The sequence below is a fragment of the Musca autumnalis genome, unplaced genomic scaffold (assembly GCF_047663935.1).
Source record: "Musca autumnalis isolate F117 unplaced genomic scaffold, ASM4766393v1 scaffold_1, whole genome shotgun sequence".
NCBI lineage: Eukaryota > Metazoa > Arthropoda > Insecta > Diptera > Muscidae > Musca > Musca autumnalis.
In genome coordinates this window covers 292,859,245-292,880,974 of record NW_027411644.1, presented here as the reverse complement: position 1 = coordinate 292,880,974, position 21,730 = coordinate 292,859,245, and the positions used below count along the sequence as shown (strand labels likewise).

At 34.2% G+C, this 21,730-nt stretch overlaps 1 protein-coding gene across 1 annotated transcript in view; it reads right to left on the bottom strand.

Annotated features, from left to right (window-relative positions):
* Positions 1–21,730, bottom strand: part of Scp2 (Sarcoplasmic calcium-binding protein 2) — an 89,577-nt gene that overhangs the window by 9,565 nt on the left and 58,282 nt on the right. The window contains exons 3-4 of the mRNA XM_073961636.1: positions 21,394–21,446; positions 19,408–19,527 (exon numbers count right to left, since the gene is read on the bottom strand). Of these exons, the coding sequence (XP_073817737.1) occupies positions 19,408–19,527; positions 21,394–21,446 (173 nt within the window). The remainder of the gene's footprint in view (positions 1–19,407; positions 19,528–21,393; positions 21,447–21,730) is intronic.

Sequence of the window (21,730 nt, the reverse complement as noted above, 5' to 3'; positions counted from 1 at the left end):
ACATTTTCCCAGAAATTTGTCGGTACAGGTCCAGGCCTTAATATAGCTCCCATAGAAGGGTACCTCCCGATTTTTGGTATTTTGAAGGTTGTGGCCTTAATATTCAACCTAAATGGCTGAAATTTGGTATTTGGTCTTCGTTGGGGGTATAAAACATTTCCCCAGAAATTTGTCGGTACAGGTTCAGGCCTTAATAGAGCCCCCATAGAACGGTACTTCCCGATTGTCGGTATTTTGAAGGTTATGACCACAATAATCAATCGAAATGGCTTAAATTTGGTATTTAGTCTTCATTTGGGGTATAAAAGATTTCCCCAGAAATTTGTCGGTACAGGTCCAGGCCTTAATAGAGCCCCATAGAACGGTACATCCCTATTTTCGGTATTTTGAGGGTTGTAGGCTCAACATTCAACCGAAATGGCTGAAATTTGGTATTTAGCCTTCGTTTTGGGTATAAAACATTTTCCCAGAAATTTTTCGGTACAGGTCCAGGCCTTAATAGAGCCCCCATAGAAGGGTACCTAACGATTTTCGGTATTTTGAAGGTTATGGCCACAATAAGTCATCGATATGGCTGAAAATTGAAATTTAGTCTTCGTTTGGGGTATAAAATATTTCCCCAGAAATTGGTCGGTACAGGTCCAGGCCTTAATAGAGCCTCCATAGAACGGTACCTCCCGATTTTCGGTATTTTTAATCTTATGGCCATAATAATCCATAGAAATGGATGAAATTTGGTATTTAGTCTTCATTTGGGCTATAAAACTTTCCATATAAAATTTGTCGGTATAGGTCCACGCCTTCATATAGGTCCCATAGAAGGGTACCTTCCCAGTTTCGTAATTCTGAGCGTCAATATTCCACCGGAATGACTGAAATTTGTTATTTAGTCTTTCATGGGGTTATAAAATGTTCCAGAAAAGAATTATCAGTATAGGTCCACGTCTTCCTACATCCCCCATAGAAGCGTACCTCTTAATTTACGGTATTTTTAGGTTTTAACCACATTATCTTACTGAAATATCTGAAATTTGGTATTTAGTCTTCTTTGAGTCTAAAAATTGTACGCCAAAAATTTGTCGGGATAGAGCGAGGTTTTGACATAACCCCCATTAAACGGTACGTCCCGAATTTCCGTTGTTTGAAGGTTAGCCACTTTATTTTACCGAAATTGCTGAAATTTGGTATTCCGTCTTTTTCATAAACGAAAGGAAACTAATTGTTCCATTTTACTTCAATACAATTCGTGGCGCAGGGTATAAGTTCGGCCCGACCGAACTTAACGCCTTCCTACTTGTTAATAACTAAAAAATATTTGTTGACTTTGGCTTTTAGAAAATTATGTCACGATGTTGTACTCAGGATTGCAAGAATTACCTTGGGTGAAGATTTCCCTCGAACAGGCCAAACCTTTCAACATTTTCCTTTTCTCTAAATTTAAAAATTTCAACAAATGTTTGTGTAATAGCTCAACAATTATTGTCTCTTTAATATCCATCTACACTCAAAATTTATTTAAAAACAAAGGCATTATCATATTTAAACAAATTGAGAGAGAAAAATGGAATATGAATTAATTCAGCAAAACATATGAAGCTTAATGTGCCAACGGACACAAATCTGTTTGCATATGTTTGGGATTAATGGACATACGGAGCAGTAGTAGTGAATTGCTACGGTTGTTTGTGTTCCGTTGTCCAATTTTTTGCTTTTGTTTGTTTCCATTTTTTTGTGAATTGATCTCATGTGGATTTAACGGTATGCAATTCAATTCAATTTTTTGTATATTGTATATTTTCAGGCAATACAAATTGAAAAGATATGTTATTAAATATTTTTTTGTGTGTTTTTTTCACAGCAATAGCTCTAAGCAAATTGCCAACTATAAATGTATTAACATGAATAACAAAAACATAGCAGCTAACATTTGCAATAAAAACAAATTTTTTCCATAAAAATAATAAATTATGAAAACGAGAAATAACAACGAGTTTTTATTGCAATAATAAATATGGGTGCCACCGTGGTGCAATGGTATGCACACCCGCCTTGCACGCAGAAGGTCAGTGGTTCGATTCCCCGGCCAGGCAACATCAAACATTTTTCAACGGTGGCAAAATACCCCTCAGTAATGTTGGCGACATTTCCTGAGTATATCAGCCATGAAAAACTTCTCTACAAGTGGTGTCTTAAGGCACGCCGTTCGGACTCGGCGATAAACAGTAGGTCCCATATCATTGAGCTAATATGAATCGGGGTGCACTCATTGATATGAGAGAAGTCTCCCTTGTCCCGTATGGGATGTTGTGGAACAATGTTTGTTTGTTTAATAAATATGTAAATATTTTTTATGATAATGTTATTATTTTATTTTTATGATGATGTTAAAAATTTGAATTTTTAATTAGCAAACTCGTAATAAAAAAACAACAACTACCCAGCAAAATTTGACGGAAGGGGTTCTTTGCGATGACGTGATTTCATGGCATCTTTTGCATTGGTTCAAAGGAAGTCGTGAAAGATCCGATCTTTTCATTAGGATTTGAACCAATGCCAAGGAAGTCGTGAAAGATCCGATCTTTTCATCAGCATTTGTACCCATTCCATCGATCCAATAGAGATGATGTTTGTGTTTTTATTTACACACCTGTTTATTTTCATTTTGGTATGTTCCAGTACTGCAAAAATCTACTAATTTTTACTATTTTTTCCGATAACATAAAGGAAAAATTGTTATCGTAGTAAAAATAAGTAGATTCTTGCAGTTTCTGGAACAGACCAAAGTTGTTAGAAATGTCGTCGTGATTTTGTCTTACATTTCCTGTATATCAAACAACTAAAACTTCTAAACAATTGGTATTATATGAAGTCCCAACCATCGAGCTAAAAATAGAATCGGACTGCACACATTGCTATTTTAAAAGTTCCCTTGTCTGTTCTAAATCTGACATAGAATGAAATCAATCAAATCTCGCTTCTTGGAATTTGAAAAAAAAGTCCGAAACGAAAGGAACAAGAATCTGAAAATAAAGAAGAAACTACTTTTGGAAAGAAACAATTAAAAATAAATTAATTAAGTATAAATGGTATTTTCCATAAAAAGTCTCTCCTCCCCGTTCGTTACATTTTGTTCTTAGAGATCCCTAAAGCAAGCCGGGTTATAGATCCCTACATATTTCCGTCACTAAACAAAAGAGTATAATTTACCAAAATGTTGTTATAACATAACAAAATTATAAAATAAAAGTAATTTACGAAATAAAAATACTTAAAGGAGTGCATTTGGAGTCCATGTTGAAATCTGAACTGGTGATGGGAAGATAATTGAAAAAACCTTTTGTAAGATGAAAGAATATCAGTTGCGGAGAACGGAGGAAGTCATCTTTTGCGTTGCAGCGGTGGTGATTACATTGCAATTTTGGATGTAAACTTTTGAAAAACTAAACTGATAAATTAATTATAGCTATTTCATGAATTCTTTTGAATTAATAAAGAGTTTTGTTTTTCATGAAAACCATATTTCAATACAGCATTTCCATTTTCCAAACAAGACATGAAAATGTCATGCCATGGGGTTGGTGAAAATGACATGTCAAAGCATGGGTGAAAATGACGTGTCAAAGCATTGGTGAAAATGACATGTCAAATCATTGGTGGAAATGACATGCCAAAGCATTGGTGGAAATGACATGTCAACGCATTGGTTAAAATGACATGCTTAGGATCCAGAAAAGAACGTCATCTTTTGGGGTCCACGCTCATATAAAATTCATCGATGAAGATGCTAAAAAGATGACATGCTAGATCACTTGCACCCATGATTGAATGTCATCTTTGGCATCGAACATTTTGCTGGGTAAGTATACATTTCTCATTACCAAATAAACTATAAAATATGATTTATTTATTTATATAGCATATTTTGTGGCGTTGGCTGATATTATTATAAATGTTTTTGGATACATATTTTGGTTGATGATGATTTATGTATTTGTTTAACTAAATGTTGATCTACTTTTCAACAACATTTAATAGACAACCGTAAAAAGTTGCCAAATTGTTTTTAATTGGAAGGCACTTTTGAAGGGGACACTTTATGCCAAGGTAAGCCACAAATATTTTTCGACCCCTTGAAATAATTTAAACAAATATCGCATGTCATACCATAGGGGAATATTAAAAACTAAATCAATGATAATTCAGCGTGTTATTAAGTCCTCAGAGTTGATATATGCGCTATGACAGATCAAAGATGCATCTTATTGACGATAAGTAATGTTTTGTCCAAAATTGATTAAATTCGAAGATGGGCCATTTCGGGCTACAATTTCGAATACCTTCCCCTCCCGCAGATCAAATGTTTCGATTTGGTCTAAATGTTGCATGAAATATTTAGGATTTTTGATCGGCGCACACTTTAGGATACCTCCAACACACAACATTTAAACATTTTTCGTAAGAGCAGATCATGGAATGTTTTAAAATGTTTTGCTGTTGGTTGTTTCCACGTCCCCTATTATGACAGACAAATCTATACTTCCTGATATAATGACCAAAAACTGCAAAAAACCTTTCAGACATCAACTAAAATGACTTATGTTCATGAATTGAGTATCCGATGTGGTCGAAAGTTTAAGCATCGTAAGATTCCGTTTTGGGTAGCTATTAAGGGCTATTTAAAGAGCATTTTAAAGGTATTCCTTGTGGTCCGCTTTGCAGCGATAATGGTTTTCGTAAGAAATTCCATGGTTACTGAGATAATGCTCCAAAAACGCATACAAAATCAGACGGTGGCCAACTAAAAAGGCTGGTGGGCACGATACCTATCGAAATGAGTGACCGACATTGGTACAACTGTTGTACATCTCAATATTTCTCTGAAACTTAAATTTCTTAAGCTTCCGGGGGAAAAGAAGTGAGGGAATGGTTTTGGACCTTCTAGAAGAACTGTATTTTGAAGTAGAGGAGATGGTGCTACGAGTATCCAAGTGGCTGAAATGATAAATAGACCATCGTAGCAGAAGAACGCCAGCTGCAAACACGGGTGGTTTTAGCTCAGTTATGATCCGAACGATGCAGTCGCCTCAATTCGTATTGAACTACGAATTAATGCCACGTTATCCAACACATGCCCGTCTTGTGGATTGGGGCCACACGACACGCTACATTTGTTTAGCTGCCCAGATAACCCCACTCACCTGTATCCTGATTCGTTGCTACAACTACAACAAACGAATCATAAATTTATCTTGCTACAACAATAAACGGACCATGGATTTCTAAGCGTGTTAGTAGCTCGAATACGACCGCAGACGTGCGTGAAGAGGTTACGATCTTCCGAAGATCCACAGCCAGGTGCTATCAGGATGTGGGACCTTCAGTAGGGCAAATAATCGACTTCATACGCGGAAGTGGACTCATGCCCAACCTGTGGTGACCTGTAAGGTTCGCCACGAACAGAACTAGAGAGAAGAAGAATTTCAATTGTCTAAAATGACAGACCGACCATCAACTTCTAAGCAGGCTAGTGCCTGAAGACGACCACTTAACGGCAGGAGTGTCACAGTGTGCCTTAATTAAATTTAAATGGAAGGTGCTTACACCTGGGAAATTTTTGCAGATTCTGAAACTACAATGCTCATGGATGAGAAATATCAAGAAACAAAAAAAAAAAATCGCCGGAGGGATTTTCAAATAAATCGCGATTTAAGTTTACATTTTTAGGGGTTCTTTAGGTTTTCATGATTTTGCTTGGAAACCGCAAGTCCTATTTAAATGGGCCTAAAGAAAATGTTGTAGCTGTGAAAATTTTCGATAAGATTGACCTTTATGATATTTTCGTAGGTTTTACCGTTTTTGAGATATAGAAGTTCAAATTGAGACAATATCATGCTCAGTGCGCCTTAACTAACTTTTGATGAAAACCGCTTACACATGGGAAGATTTCTCGGATTCTGAAACAGCAATGTTCATAGATAAGAAAAGTAAAAAAAAACATAAAAAATCGCCGGAGGGATTTTTAAATAAATCACGATCAAAATTCACAATTTTAGGTTTTTTTTTAGGTTTTCACGATTTTGCTTGGAAACCGCAAGTCGTATCGAAATGAGTCTAAAGAAAATGTTGAAGCTGTGAAAATTCTCACTAAGACTGACCTTAAGGTTTTTTTCGTAGGTTTTACCATTTTTGAGATATATGAGCATAGTAGTTTCAGAATCTGCAAAAACTTCCCAGGTGTAATCACCTTCCATTTATATTTGGTTAAGCTACACCGTCGTGTATAAAGAGGTTTCGATATTTCTGGGATCCACAGCCAGGTGCCTAGAGGTTAAAGGTCCATCAGTCGGGCAATTACTTGACTTCATATATGAAAGTGACCTCATGTCAAACAGAGACAAGGAATGACTGGAATGACCTGTCACGAACCATCCATAACTATGTGTATGATTACCTCAGATGATCTTCTGGTTGCAGTCAATGATAAGTTTAATCCTAAGGATCATTGTTGACTCTGATGATGTGGATCTAAACATTCGCCATTGATCGCCTCTGACGACCTTCAGGTGACAGTCATTGATAAATCTGATCCTGAGGATTATTGGCTGATGGTAAAAGGTTGTCAGAGAAAGATCATGAACTCTATCGATGTGTACGACTGTAAGACAGTCTTCGGTAGGGCAGCGATCTACAATGCCGTCAAGGTACTAAAATGTCAGGATGGGGAATCTAAAGATTTTTTCATCCAACGTACTTTTGGATGTCTGCAAACTTGCTCCGATTTCAACTGCAGAGATCCAATGCAAAGTTGCAGGTGCAACATAGGTGCCGCCTCCTGATTAATGAAGTTCTCAGTGGATAGCTAGAGGGCGCGATCTACATAACGAACTGTGAGAAGGAGCTGTTCTTTGGGATGCGGTGGCGTTGGTTCTTCATCCCTCAGTAACAGTAGAGAACTTATGCAGCATTGTGTGTGGTGGAAATAAAAGTGCACCATTGCCAAGCGTCGCTGCCGAATTTTTACTCTTCCTCACTAGAACCGCAGTAAGGTTTCTGGCCTCTTTTTTCAACCCTATTGACCGGAATGTCAAAAAAAAAAAACCCGTCCATGTTCTGTTCTTGTAGTGTAAGAAGAATTATATTTTTTATGTAGGCTGTCTTGCAGGGCCTTTCAGTGGAATAATTAGACCCACTGTTTATGATACCTACCACATAAAAGCCTTAAAATGTACTCTGTGCTGCGATTCTCTGAGACATTTTTTGAGTTACCGAAAAATATCGGTAAAATTAATATGCTTATGATTTCGGTAATTAACGATGTTTTTCGGTAAGTTAGCGAAGAATAAAAAGTAGTCGTGAAGTTCTACCGATAGCAAGAGTGATGTCAACTTTTATTTGAACTGTCGGTAGCTCAAAAAATGAGTTAGAGAATCGCACTACTGGAACCTATCAAGACTTCTATTGCCACCTACGCAAATGCTTTAGATCCACCACTACGGACTTGTTTTTTGTACAGCCACAGGCTGAGCGCAACTAGCTGTCGTTAAAGCCTGCAGATGCTACTTTGGAAATTCAAAAACAAATCCACATCTCGTCAAACAAAAATAACACTCTATAAAACACTGAAATTACCCATGCTAATGTTTGGTTTCGAGAAAGGTGAATTTAAGATGGTGATCCAAAAAGCAAATTCAGGCTTCATTCGGTGTCAAAATTTGTTGACATTTTGTTATTTATTTTTGATTAAACATATGTTTTGACAGCAGATGAAGACATCAGTTGGTATTATTGTATCACCTTCTTGCACCATGGTTTCGAGGCTTGGCTAATTGCGCAATCAGATAAGGCAGTGTTTGAGAGAAAAATTCTTCGAAATGTTTACTTTGACGGTGAATAACGACGTCGTAAGAACCACGAGCTGTATAGACTATACAATGGCGTCAGTATAGTTAAACGTATCGAGATACAACGATTGCGTTGGCTAGACCATGTCATAAGAATCAGAAGGGCTAAAAGGTCGTGCGGGCCGGTACTTATACGCATCATACACAGAACTTACACGTAGAACTGGAAGACCAAGGCTTCGATGGAGATAGCAAGTGGGAAACTTTTCTTAGTTCGGCCTATAGGACAAATCTTCAGTAGAGGCCCACATAATTAAATGGTAAGTAAAGCCGACTGGTTATTTTTTACTTGTTTTCCAGAACCGTGATTCCTCTTTGATTAGAAATGAAATATTTTGCTCATATTCATAGCATACTATACACAAAAGAACATATGTTATTTGCCCAGTAATATTCAAAATATAACATTTGATTTAAATTATTGGGCTATAAAAAATGTAATGGAGTTGATTTCCAAGTGGTGCAAAATTGTTAAAGACTTTTATCCTAAATATATTATTCGAAGAATTTTCCACTCCACATATATCAAATGAAATAAAATATTTGATTGCAAACATTTTATGGTTTTACCATTTCCCTGAACAGACAACAGCTGTTTAGCAAAAAAGCCAAAGCGCCTAAAAGCATGTAGCGGTTACAAAATCATGTCATACCGACAATAAAAAACAATAATCCCCAATAAAAAGAATATTTTGCAAAATTAAAATGTTATTCACGAAATATGTTTCATAAAAATATTCTTTTTACACACGCCCATAAATATGCCACATTATTGGCATATTTTATAATAAAATCAGTGAAACGCTAATTAAATATGCTGAATTTTTAATTTTATTATCCATAATCAAATGAGTTTTTATTACGCACCAACACATTTTTATTATTGCAACGGTGTGTTTTAGATTTTCATTTATTGATTTATGTTGGAAATTTTTATTGTTATCACTTTTAATTGCCATTTGAAGCAGTGAACCAAAAGAAGAACAAAACGAAAAAACAAAACTATGACATGACAATTAAAAGTGCAATATTTTTGATTAATTTTTCAATTGAAATTTTGCAATTAGACAGGCTACAATGTGGTGTGATTTTAAAAGATTGGATGGGTTTGGTGGAATCCCTGAAGTGGAACAAGGTCACATTTTTCTATTGGTTTTTCATGTAAGATCTAAGTTTAACCATACGAAGTAGAGACCTTTTGGAGGTGATGAATATAGGGTGCATTTACAAGTCCATAAACAGTTTTAACAAATAACAACAGTCAGTTAAAAGCAAACAAGCAACATAATATCGACCAATATTTTGTTGACTTTTGGCCAAATAAAAAAAGGGAAAACAAAATAAAACTGGAATTCCACTTATTTTTTTCTGCAAACTGTAAATTAATTTTCCATACTTATGCTGCTGATGGGCTAACACTTCGCCTTCACTCAGTATAAGCTTAACACATATTAAATCATTCTTCTCTACATGTAGATATGTACATTTGTGTGTTCTATATGTAGAAGTATGTAAACATAATTGCCTTCCTCTCAGCATGTGTTTTTCCGTGTAACCCCTTAAAGTAGGCAATAATTCTTGTTCATTGTGCGTGTTTTATTGCCATGACTGGCTAATTTGAACGATTGGCCTGGTTTATAGTGAACACAGAGCTTTTTTCTGTGGGAAACATGAAATACAGACAACAACAAAGAAATCAATGACGCTTTTGGGCCATTAAAATTATCAAAGGATAAATAGAGTGGAAGAATATTGATTGTTACCTAAAACTATGCTATATAAATAAAAAAAGATTTATTGGCTGCTACCCAAAAAACAAAAACCTCAACAAACACATTCCGGCAGACAGACTGATAAATTTATTTATTTTTTTATATTTAACACCAAAATATCCCACTGTGTTTAACTCCCTTCTTGTTCTTCTCCGCACAAATGAAAGAAAAAATCCTCAGCCAAGGAATTTCATTTCATTGAAATAAGAGGGTATATTAATGTTTTGGATTTATTAGCCAACAAACTATCCATTGGTGTATTGTAATTGTTTATAAGATTTTCTTTAGTGTTAGGGTTATATCGACTAACACAATATAGAGGCCATCTGCGGGTTACATTATAGATCAAAAGCAACAACAACACACATGTGTAACATAAATTGCAATTCACTAATGTCCATCTGCCCATTCTTCATTGTATTGCCTCGATATGTAATGTGGTGGTGGTGGTGGTGGCATTGCGGTCAATTTCAAAGAGCATTCACAAAATATTACTCTAGAGGGGCTTTTATGGTGAGCATGTGTGTGTATTGTTTTCATTTTGCCTTGTTCTTTTTCCCCTAAAGGGCTATATTAAATGTGTTGAGTGTCCGAGTGCAAAAAACTATGGTCTGTTTAAGAGTTATATCGGGAAATATTCGTGTAAATGAATTGCGAATTGCTGTTCACATCTGTGAAAGGAATGTGTATGGTGAAAGAGAGTATTCATTATGCTATTTGCTATTGAAGTTCAATACCAATAACCATAACATTGGCAAAAAATTCCTGCAACTAATATCATCTATGTTCGAATGGCTTAACTGTGAATAGTGGTACACAGTGGAGAATATTTTGAGCATAGAGATTTTAAAGTAATCAAGCAATAAGAAACGCACTTCAGGGAACAAGGTTGTAGACTGTTAATATGCTTAGCTTAATGACATAGGCCATTGAACCCGTACAAAAATCGTCAGAACGAAGTCCGAAAAAGAAGTGAATTTGTTTAGAGAATATTTTTTCAAGGACTGCCAGACAATGAAAGTTCAATTTTTTAAGGAATATCTTTTTATTGCCCACCAGACCAAGAAAGGTGGATTTTTAACGAATATTTTTTTATGGACCACCAAACCAAAAAACGTTGATTTTTAAGGAATATTTTAATGGCCCACCAGACCAAGAAACGTGGACTTTTTAAAGAATATTTTTTCATGGACCACCACAGCAACAAACCTGGATTTTTTAAAGAATATTTTTTCATGGACCACCGCAGCAACAAACGTGGATTTTTTAAAGAATATTTTTTCATGGACCACCACAGCAACAAACCTGGATTTTTTTAAAGAATATTTTTTCAGGGACCACCACAGCAACAAACCTGGATTTTTTAAAGAATATTTTTTCATGGACCACCACAGCAACAAACGTGGATTTTTAACGAATATTTTTTCATAGACCACCAGACCAACAAACGTGGATTTTTTAAAGAATATTTTTTCATAGACCACCAGACCAACAAACGTGGATTTTTTAAAGAATATTTTTTCATAGACCACCAGACCAACAAACGTGGATTTTTTAAAGAATATTTTTTCATAGACCACCAGACCAACAAACGTGGATTTTTAAAGAATATTTTTTCATGGACCACCAGACCAAGAAACGTTAATTTTTTAATGAATATTTTTTCATAGACCACCAGACCAAGAAATGTGGTTTTTTAAGGAATATTTTTTTCATGGCCCACCAAACAATATTTTTTCATAGACTACCAGACCAAGAAACGTTGATTATTGGGCCATATCGGTCCATGTTTTGGTATAACCTACATATAACGATACCTCCGGATCTTAGCTATTATCCATCCATATTTCGGTATATTCACCATATAACGATGCCTCACGGATTTTATATGGCACTTTTTGTTCAAACTAGCTGTAACATGACATATTACATTCCCAGCGGTCACAAAACTTCTCCACAAAAAAGTGTCAAAATAGGTAAATATTTTTGTATAGTCCCCATATAACGGTACCTTCGGTTTTTAGGCATTTTAAGGATTTTAGCAGCATTTTTTGTCTAAACTAGCTATAATCTGACATTTGTTCCCAGTGGTCGCAAAACTTCTGCAAAAAAAAAAAAAATTTCAACATATGTCCATATTTTGGGATAGTCCCCTTATTACCACACCTCCCAATTTTGGTATTTTTTTAGGAATTTTTCGTTCGAACAACCTGTAATTTGATATTGGAGCCAATACAGGTCCGGCTCTGAAGTGCATGCATGCATACCCGCCTTGCACTCAGAAGGTCTGCGATTCGATTCCCAGGCCAGGCAACATCAAATTTCCAACGGTGGCAAAATACGCTTCAGTAATGTTGGCGACATTTCCTGAGTATTTCAGCCATGCAAAACTTCTCTACAAGTGGTGTCGTAAGACACGCCGTTCGGACTCGGCGATAAACAGGAGGTCCTATATCATTGACCTAATATGAATCGGGGTGCACTCATTGATATGAGAGAAGTCTCACTGTCCCTCCTGGGATGTTTGTGGAACATTATTATTAGCTGTAATTTGTGGACATATGTATGTAGGAACACATTGTAGTATAGCTCCCATATAACGACATCGCCATGGTCCACTCTTTAGGGTACCTCGCCCAGAAATTCAATATTTTTTCGCTAGAGGATGCAGCCGATAGCTCTCGCAGGGAGTAACCTATTTGGTTCAAACATTGTACATCGTAATCTTCCTTGGGACGAAAATCAGGAACGAATATGGACTATAGAGGTTCACTACTTCGGGTAACCTCCACACAAAATTACAAAATTTGATAAACAAGTACAGTTTAAGCACTTGCTTCGGATCGTTTTGAAATTTTTCTTATCAGGCAGGCCACCTGACAAGCCCATAATTCCTGATATGATGGCCCAAAAGCCACCTTGGTGCAGTCCTCCTTACACTCAAAAGGTCTGCTGTTCAATCCATGACCAGAACATCAAAATATTCGGGGGTAGCAAATATCCTCAGTGTAATGATGGTGTAATATTTTTCTGAGTATTTCAGCCATGAAAAACTTCTTTGCAAGTTGTGTCATAAGACACACAGTTCGAACTAAAAAAAAGTACAGTTTAGGTGCTATTCGAGAATCCTTTTGAAATCATTACAGAAGGAAGCTTTTGTGGGCCTGTTTACGGCGATATATTCGTTTTCATGGGTAAGTCCATGCTCCTGACATAATGGTCCAAAAGCTATCCCGTCTAACTAAAATAGCTTGTGGGCAGATCCAACATTTGTTCCAGTTCATAAATTATCTTATCGGTCAACTCATTCCAGTACCTCCCCGTCAAGAGCTCAAACTTTTCATTTCAGCTCAAACTTTTCATAAGACACACCTTTCGAACTCGGTAAGAAGGACAGTTTAGGTGCTGTTCGAGAAACTTCTTTGCCAGTGGTGTCATAAGACACACCGTTCGAACTCGGTAATAGAGTACAGTTTAGGTGCTGTTCGAGAATCCTTTTGAAATCATTACAGAAGGAAGCCCTTGTGGGCCTGTTTACAGCGATATATTCATATTCATGGGTAAGTCCATGCTCCTGACATAATGGTCCAAAAGCTATCCCCTCTAACTAAAATAGCTTGTGGGCAGATCCAACATTTGTTCCAGTTCATAGATGATCTTATCGGCCAACTCATGTTAAGGGCTATTCGAGTATTGTTTTGAAGTTTTCATAGAAGGTAGCCATTGCTTCCTGACGTAGTGGTCAAGAAGTTCTAAAAAATCGTATGGGAACCAACGAAAATCGTTGATGGAAACTATTACTCTAAAAAGGAATGACACCCATAAATTGGATCCAATTCCAAGATGTCGAACGGTCGGATGGTAACTGAACATCCTCCGCAAAAGTTCATATATTTAGGTCAGTTTAAGGCAACTTCGCAAATCGGTGTTGAAATTTTAATAGCGGGTAGTCATTGTGATCATGACTTTTTGTCTAGGAAAAGTCAATGCTTCCCGAGATATGAGCACAAAATGTCGCAATATTTAGGGCCACTGTTAAAACTCAATATTCTTATTCTCCACACTTTTCTCGATAGTGGCCTAACTATTCCAAAAAATCCGCCCAAGTTAAATTTTTGCAAATTTTTAAGTAAGGGATCAGTTCCTAGTTCATTTAGTACATCCGCCTGTTTAATTATTCTAATTACATTTGTTATTATTTTTCATGTTTCTGTTGTCCTGTGTTATGCCAACTTATCTACAACTCCAATGTATGTTTGTAACGATAAGTGAATATGTCAAAATCATACATTTATAGGTGGGCCATTATGTTCATACTTTTGTTTGTGTGTATGGTCATTACATTAACAAAGGCATATTTCAAATACCAGCAGCATACTCCTCCACATGAGGGTACTTAAATCAAGTACAAAATATATCGGTTAATTAAGTATTTTACAAGTTAAATAAACTGTAGACCTAATTAACAGAACACAGGATATTGAAATGAAAATAATAAATGAATATTGTTTGGTATGTTTTTAATTAGGTTTGTGGAAATGATAAAAATATTCCATTACTTTCAATTCTGTACATTCATTAAATATTATATTAAATGTTTTTTTTTTATTTCCAAACTTAACACACCGACTCCTAACAAAAAAGTAACAAAAATCTCGAGTTAATTAGTGTCATGGTGACTAACTATTTGTGCATTATTTGTCCTCGTATATTTTTTGGTTGCCTCTGTTTCCTTACCCCAAAAACCACATACATCGCTGACACAGAAATTCATTGTAAAAATGCAACATTCCGTTACAGTCAATTGCATGCATGTTGGGGAGAAAAGTAGGGAACCGCAAATACTTTCGTTTGCGATATAATGGATTATGTGGAAAATTTCACAGGTAATTATAATCAAAGGGTGAAAAAGCAACATATGTATGTAGGGAAAAAAGAGCGAGAGAAAAATTCGTTCATAAACCACAGAACGAAAAGAACAACTTTTTTCCCATTTCACAGAAGGATTAGTTGCAGTTAATGAGTCTCAAAGCATTTATGTCGCTAAATTTTGGTTTAGTTGCTTTTTAAGGGTTATCAAATTTAGCTTAGTCCAATGTTATGATTCATTGACTGTTGCTACACGGGCGGAAAATTATGGGTCTTTGGTGTAATGGTAATTTTCATAGTAAGTTGACAATTTTTGGAGCATACTATTAGGCTGCTGTGCTTGTGGTGGGGTATTAAAACTAATAGGCTGTTTCTCGTTGCATTAAATTAAATAGCATGGAATGCCAAGAATATTCAAAATTTATTACAAAAAACAACTTTATTCACTTCAAAATGAAAAAATATGAAGAAATATCATTATTTAAAGATAGGTGTTTAGCAGTTCCTTAAATGATTTTGATTAAATCCGCAATATATTTTTGCAATTGTTAATTTTGCAATAAGCAAATATCTAATACATAATAAAATAATATTCTAATATCCAATGAAAAACTGTATCCTAATTGTTTGGCCGAACAATTGTTATTTAATTGAAATTTTAAGTAACAGCACATGACCCCTAACCACACAATTGAACAATTACAATTTCAAAACCTAGGAACTTATTTAAAAATCTCTAGGGTAATAGAAAAGGCAGAACAAAAAATCTATTTTTTATGAATAATTTAATTTATTGTTGTGTCTCTTCTCAGCTCATTTGCATTCCAATCTCAGTTGCAATAATTTGTCGCTGCTGCTGCCGGTCGGCCTGCACACAATCAAATACATTCAAATTCTTTTTGTTATAATTTGTAATGCTTGAAAATCTATTCCTATTATTCCCATTCAATAGGAGCAGCAGAGACACAGACACACAAAACCCGGCAAGCTGATCACAATACATTGTTGTCACCAGAAAAAATTGTTCTATAGATTTTACAATAATAAACTAAATTTTGTGCAAAAGCAAACGGAAGAACAAGAAGTAACCGGCAAAAACAAAATATATAGAAAAGCTACATAAAAAACTTTCCACAACAATACAAATCAAATGAAAATATGCATTGTTGTGTCATTTAATGTTTTACTGTGTGTGTGTGTGTCTTTGTGCATGTGCATCCCTTTGAATGTGTGTGAGAATTTTTGAAATTTTACACTCGATTATTTTTCTCAATAGAACACAATCTACGATGTGTAAGTATGCGGTTGACTTGCATTCGTTTGTACATGTACAAATATTATAGAATTTAAACTTTTGAAATTTTTTACAATGGTGGTTCTTTATTCAATTGCAATTGAGGCAATACATTGGCGTAGTTAGAGTAATCGGATAGAGGGAATAAGTAGCGCAAGTACAGCATAATTCGAAAATATAATTTCATTTTTATTTAGGGTGAAAAAAGGGATGGTGATGGGGAAATATCCATAAGTCAGCAATCTCAACAAAATTTTTAAAAGCCGAGTGAAATATTTACATGGGAAGACAAAATACTCTCCCGTACGTCGAGAAAATAATGTGCTTTCCGTAGGAGGCTTCTATAGAATAGAAGACCTCCGTAGGAGGTTTCTATAGAATAGAAGACCTCCGTAGGAGGTTTCTATAAAATAGAAGACCTCCGTAGGAGGTTTCTATAGAATAGAAGACCTCCGTAGGAGGTTTCTATAAAATAGAAGACCTCCGTAGGAGGTTTCTATAGAATAGAAGACCTCCGTTGGAGGTTTCTATAGAATAGAAGACCTCCGTAGGAGGTTTCTATAGAATAGAAGACCTCCGTTGGAGGTTTCTATAGAATAGAAGACCTCCGTAGGAGGTTTCTATAGAATAGAAGACCTCCGTAGGAGGTTTCTATAGAATAGAAGACCTTCGTAGGAGGTTTCTATAGAATAGAAGACCTTCGTAGGAGGCTTCTATAGAATAGAAGACCTTCGTAGGAGGCTTCTATAGAATAGAAGACCTCCGTAGGAGGCTTCTATGGAATAGAAGACCTACGTAGGAGGTTTCTATAGAATAGAAGACCTCCGTAGGAGGTTTCTATAGAATAGAAGACCTCCGTAGGAGGTTTCTATAGAATAGAAGACCTCCGTAGGAGGTTTCTATAGAATAGAAGACCTCCGTAGGAGGTTTCTATAGAATAGAAGACCTTCGTAGGAGGTTTCTATAGAATAGAAGACCTCCGTAGGAGGTTTCTATAGAATTGAAGGTTTCTATAGAATAGTTTCTATAGAATAGAAGACCTCCGTAGGAGGTTTCTATAGAATAGAAGACCTCCGTAGGAGGTTTCTATAGAATAGAAGACCTCCGTAGGAGGTTTCTATAGAATAGAAGACCTCCGTAGGAGGTTTCTATAGAATAGAAGACCTCCGTAGGAGGTTTCTATAGAATAGAAGACCTCCGTAGGAGGTTTCTATAGAATAGAAGACCTCCGTAGGAGGTTTCTATAGAATAGAAGACCTCCGTAGGAGGTTTCTATAGAATAGAAGACCTCCGTAGGAGGTTTCTATAGAATAGAAGACCTCCGTAGGAGGTTTCTATAGAATAGAAGACCTCCGTAGGAGGTTTCTATAGAATAGAAGACCTCCGTAGGAGGTTTCTATAGAATAGAAGACCTCCGTAGGAGGTTTCTATAGAATAGAAGACCTCCGTAGGAGGTTTCTATAGAATAGAAGACCTCCGTAGGAGGTTTCTATAGAATAGAAGACCTCCGTAGGAGGTTTCTATAGAATAGAAGACCTCCGTAGGAGGTTTCTATAGAATAGAAGACCTCCGTAGGAGGTTTCTATAGAATAGAAGACCTCCGTAGGAGGTTTCTATAGAATAGAAGACCTCCGTAGGAGGCTTCTATAGAATAGAAGACCTCCGTAGGGGGCTTCTATAGAATAGAAGACCTCCGTAGGGGGCTTCTATAGAATAGAAGACCTCCGTAGGGGGCTTCTATAGAATAGAAGACCTCCGTAGGGGGCTTCTATAGAATAGAAGACCTCCGTAGGGGGCTTCTATAGAATAGAAGACCTCCGTAGGGGGCTTCTATAGAATAGAAGACCTCCGTAGGGGGCTTCTATAGAATAGAAGACCTCCGTAGGGGGCTTCTATAGAATAGAAGACCTCCGTAGGGGGCTTCTATAGAATAGAAGACCTCCGTAGGGGGCTTCTATAGAATAGAAGACCTCCGTAGGGGGCTTCTATAGAATAGAAGACCTCCGTAGGGGGCTTCTATAGAATAGAAGACCTCCGTAGGGGGCTTCTATAGAATAGAAGACCTCCGTAGGGGGCTTCTATAGAATAGAAGACCTCCGTAGGGGGCTTCTATAGAATAGAAGACCTCCGTAGGGGGCTTCTATAGAATAGAAGACCTCCGTAGGGGGCTTCTATAGAATAGAAGACCTCCGTAGGGGGCTTCTATAGAATAGAAGACCTCCGTAGGGGGCTTCTATAGAATAGAAGACCACCGTAGGAAGCTTATATAGAATAGAAGGCCTCCGTAGGAAGCTTATATAGAATAGAAGGCCTCCGTAGGAAGCTTATATAGAATAGAAGGCCTCCGTAGAAGTCTTCTATGCAATAGAAAACATCCGTAGAAGTCTTCTATAGAATAGAAGACCTCCGTAGGAGGCTTCTATAGAATAGAAGACCTCCGTAGGAGCCTTCTAAAGAATAGAAGACCTAGGAGACTTCTGTAGAATACTACACCTATGCAATAGAAGACCTCCGTAAGAGGCTTCTATATAACAAACTACCATTTGTACGTTTTGTACGATCTCCCTTTTCATTCCATGTACCACTGTAAAAGTTCTAAAATAATAAATTTTGCATGCCAGAATAAAAATTTATATGAAGCGGACGCATGAAGAAAATAAACTATTACAGTTTATGGTGTGATGTCTTTCTTCTACATTGTTCAAAAATGTGTAAAGAGAAAAAAATCCCAAATAACAACTGAACAAACTAAACCGAATTGGACAATTGAGCTATTGTTCAAAATGCCGGCCAGTTATATACAAACAGAAACAAACACACACACAAAAGCCTCAATGAAATGCCCAGCCATGGCGGTCATGATGGAAAGAAAACATTTGTCTCTTTTAGTCTCTGTGGACATGGGTGTGTGTTTGAAAAATGTGGTATTTTGCATAATAAAATAAAGGCAAAGCAAAATACATATTACTATAGTCAGTGATTTTCCAGAGCGTGTGTCCATGGCAATAAAGCAATAGATAAGGCTTACATGTGTCGGTTGAAAATGTCTTTCATTCAGAGTTTTTTTTTCTTTCTGAAGAAGATATTGCACTTGACAATTGAAGGTATTTCAATTCCTCAAAAAACTATCTATGTATGTATGTCTCTCTGCTATGCAGAAACAGGATGTCAAGCTCTACGGAAATTATTGGTTTTGTAGGTTTGATATTTTTGCATTTTTTCTACTTTTGTGTGTGTGTTTTCCTAACTTTTCGCAACGCCCTTTGCTACTAAGCTAGCTAAAATAGCCATAAGCTTGTTATAGCTTTGCTGTTGTTGTTATTCCACAGTTGACATTGAATGAGTGAGTTGATGGTTATCCAACTTCCTGTTGAGAACACAAAAAACGCAGCAAGTTTATATTTCTGTCTAAAACTGCATTGGATTTCTTCATCTCCTGTCATTGGAGATATTAGGTGGCTGGTCTAGTTGTTGTTTATTTTGTTTTCTTTTTTACAAGCATCTGGATTTACCAGGTGTTGGTGCTTGGTTATCATCGCAAAAAAATAAAAAAATAGAAACGAGTACCTACCTGACCATCATTGTCCTTGTCAGCCTTTGAACGTAGACCTTCCCAAATTTCCAACATGACAGTGTGGATTTCCTTATTCTTTGGTGTGTCCTTAGCCCAGCCACGTAGTTGGCAAACACGCTATATGCCATGGCAGGTGATAGGTTTGATTAATACACAGGAAACAGCAGCAGAGCAGCATTGCATTGAGATGAAAAAGAAAAAAAGGAAGATGGTTAGGAAAATATGCATAAATGTAAGTACAAGGAATAAAGGGGGATGAGTTGGAATGGTAAAAAACGTGGTTAAAAATCGCATCTTTATAAAATATTAGTTAAGGATACATGAAATTTGCACATGACAAATGCATACATATAAAGCTTTGAATGTTTTTTTTGTGATGGAACCTCGGCAAAAATATATATTTCTTCTATTGTTTGGTAGAGGGGTTAGCTATTTATGTCACTTTTTTATTGAGCCGTTGGATTACTTTAATTGGATTACTTTAAATGGATTATGGAAATCGTAATTCCCTTTAAAATAAGGGATTTTATCGCAGGATATTTAGGCTCATTACTCGTCTTACTGTTTTTATTTAATTGTATTTTATTTTATTTTCATTTTATTTATTTCTTTTTTATTTTATTTTTTTAATTTATTTTATTTTATTGTATTGTATTTTATTTTTTAATTTATTTTATTTTATTTTATTTTATTTTATTTTATTTTATTTTATTTTAATTTGTTTTATTTTATTTTATTTTATTTTATTTTATTTTATTTTATTTTATTTTATTTTATTTTATTTTATTTTATTTTATTTTATTTTATTTTATTTTATTTTATTTTATTTTATTTTATTTTATTTTATTTTATTTTATTTTATTTTATTTTATTTTATTTTATTTTATTTTATTTTATTTTATTTTATTTTATTTTATTTTATTTTATTTTATTTTATTTTATTTTATTTTATTTTATTTTATTTTATTTTATTTTATTTTATTTTATTTTATTTTATTTTATTTTATTTTATTTTATTTTATTTTATTTTATTTTATTTTATTTTATTTTATTTTATTTTATTTTATTTTATTTTATTTTATTTTATTTTATTTTATTTTATTTTATTTTATTTTATTTTATTTTATTTTATTTTATTTTATTTTATTTTATTTTATTTTATTTTATTTTATTTTATTTTATTTTATTTTATTTTATTTTATTTTATTTTATTTTATTTTATTTTATTTTATTTTATTTTATTTTATTTTATTTTATTTTATTTTATTTTATTTTATTTTATTTTATTTTATTTTATTTTATTTTATTTTATTTTATTTTATTTTATTTTATTTTATTTTATTTTATTTTATTTTATTTTATTTTATTTTATTTTATTTTATTTTATTTTATTTTATTTTATTTTATTTTATTTTATTTTATTTTATTTTATTTTATTTTATTTTATTTTATTTTATTTTATTTTATTTTATTTTATTTTATTTTATTTTATTTTATTTTATTTTATTTTATTTTATTTTATTTTATTTTATTTTATTTTATTTTATTTTATTTTATTTTATTTTATTTTATTTTATTTTATTTTATTTTATTTTATTTTATTTTATTTTATTTTATTTTATTTTATTTTATTTTATTTTATTTTATTTTATTTTATTTTATTTTATTTTATTTTATTTTATTTTATTTTATTTTATTTTATTTTATTTTATTTTATTTTATTTTATTTTATTTTATTTTATTTTTATTTTATTGTATTTTTTGTAAAGTCATAAGCTGAGTTTATTTAGCTGCCGCCAAATCTGATTATTATTTTTACATATTTTTCTTTATATTTGCATTTCTTTAAATACTCCATTCTCATCTGCTATTCCTTTCCAACACAATTAAATACGCAATAAGTACACATGAAAATTGACATTCACATGATTGAGTGAGAAATGCAAAAAAAATGAATAAAATAAACTGACAAAATACACTTACCTCAATGGCCAATTCGAAATCCTTAATGTCAATTTCACCGCTTTGGTTCACATCTGTTATAGTTTTTGTGATTTGTTTTTTTTTTTCATCAATTCATATTTGTTGTTTTTTTTTTGTTTTTGCATATTTTTTCAACATTTTCAAGTGGACATAAAATCAAATTACCAACCATGCCAAAGGACATTGTAGAGAAAAAAATGGCATGAGTGAGCGAGCAAATACACAAAATGCCAATACCAGTGCCAATATGGTTGAGCACAAAAACATGTGTAAAGATGAATACATTTTCAAAGCAATATTTTGCATATTTTCCATATTTCGTTTTCGTTTCGTTTTG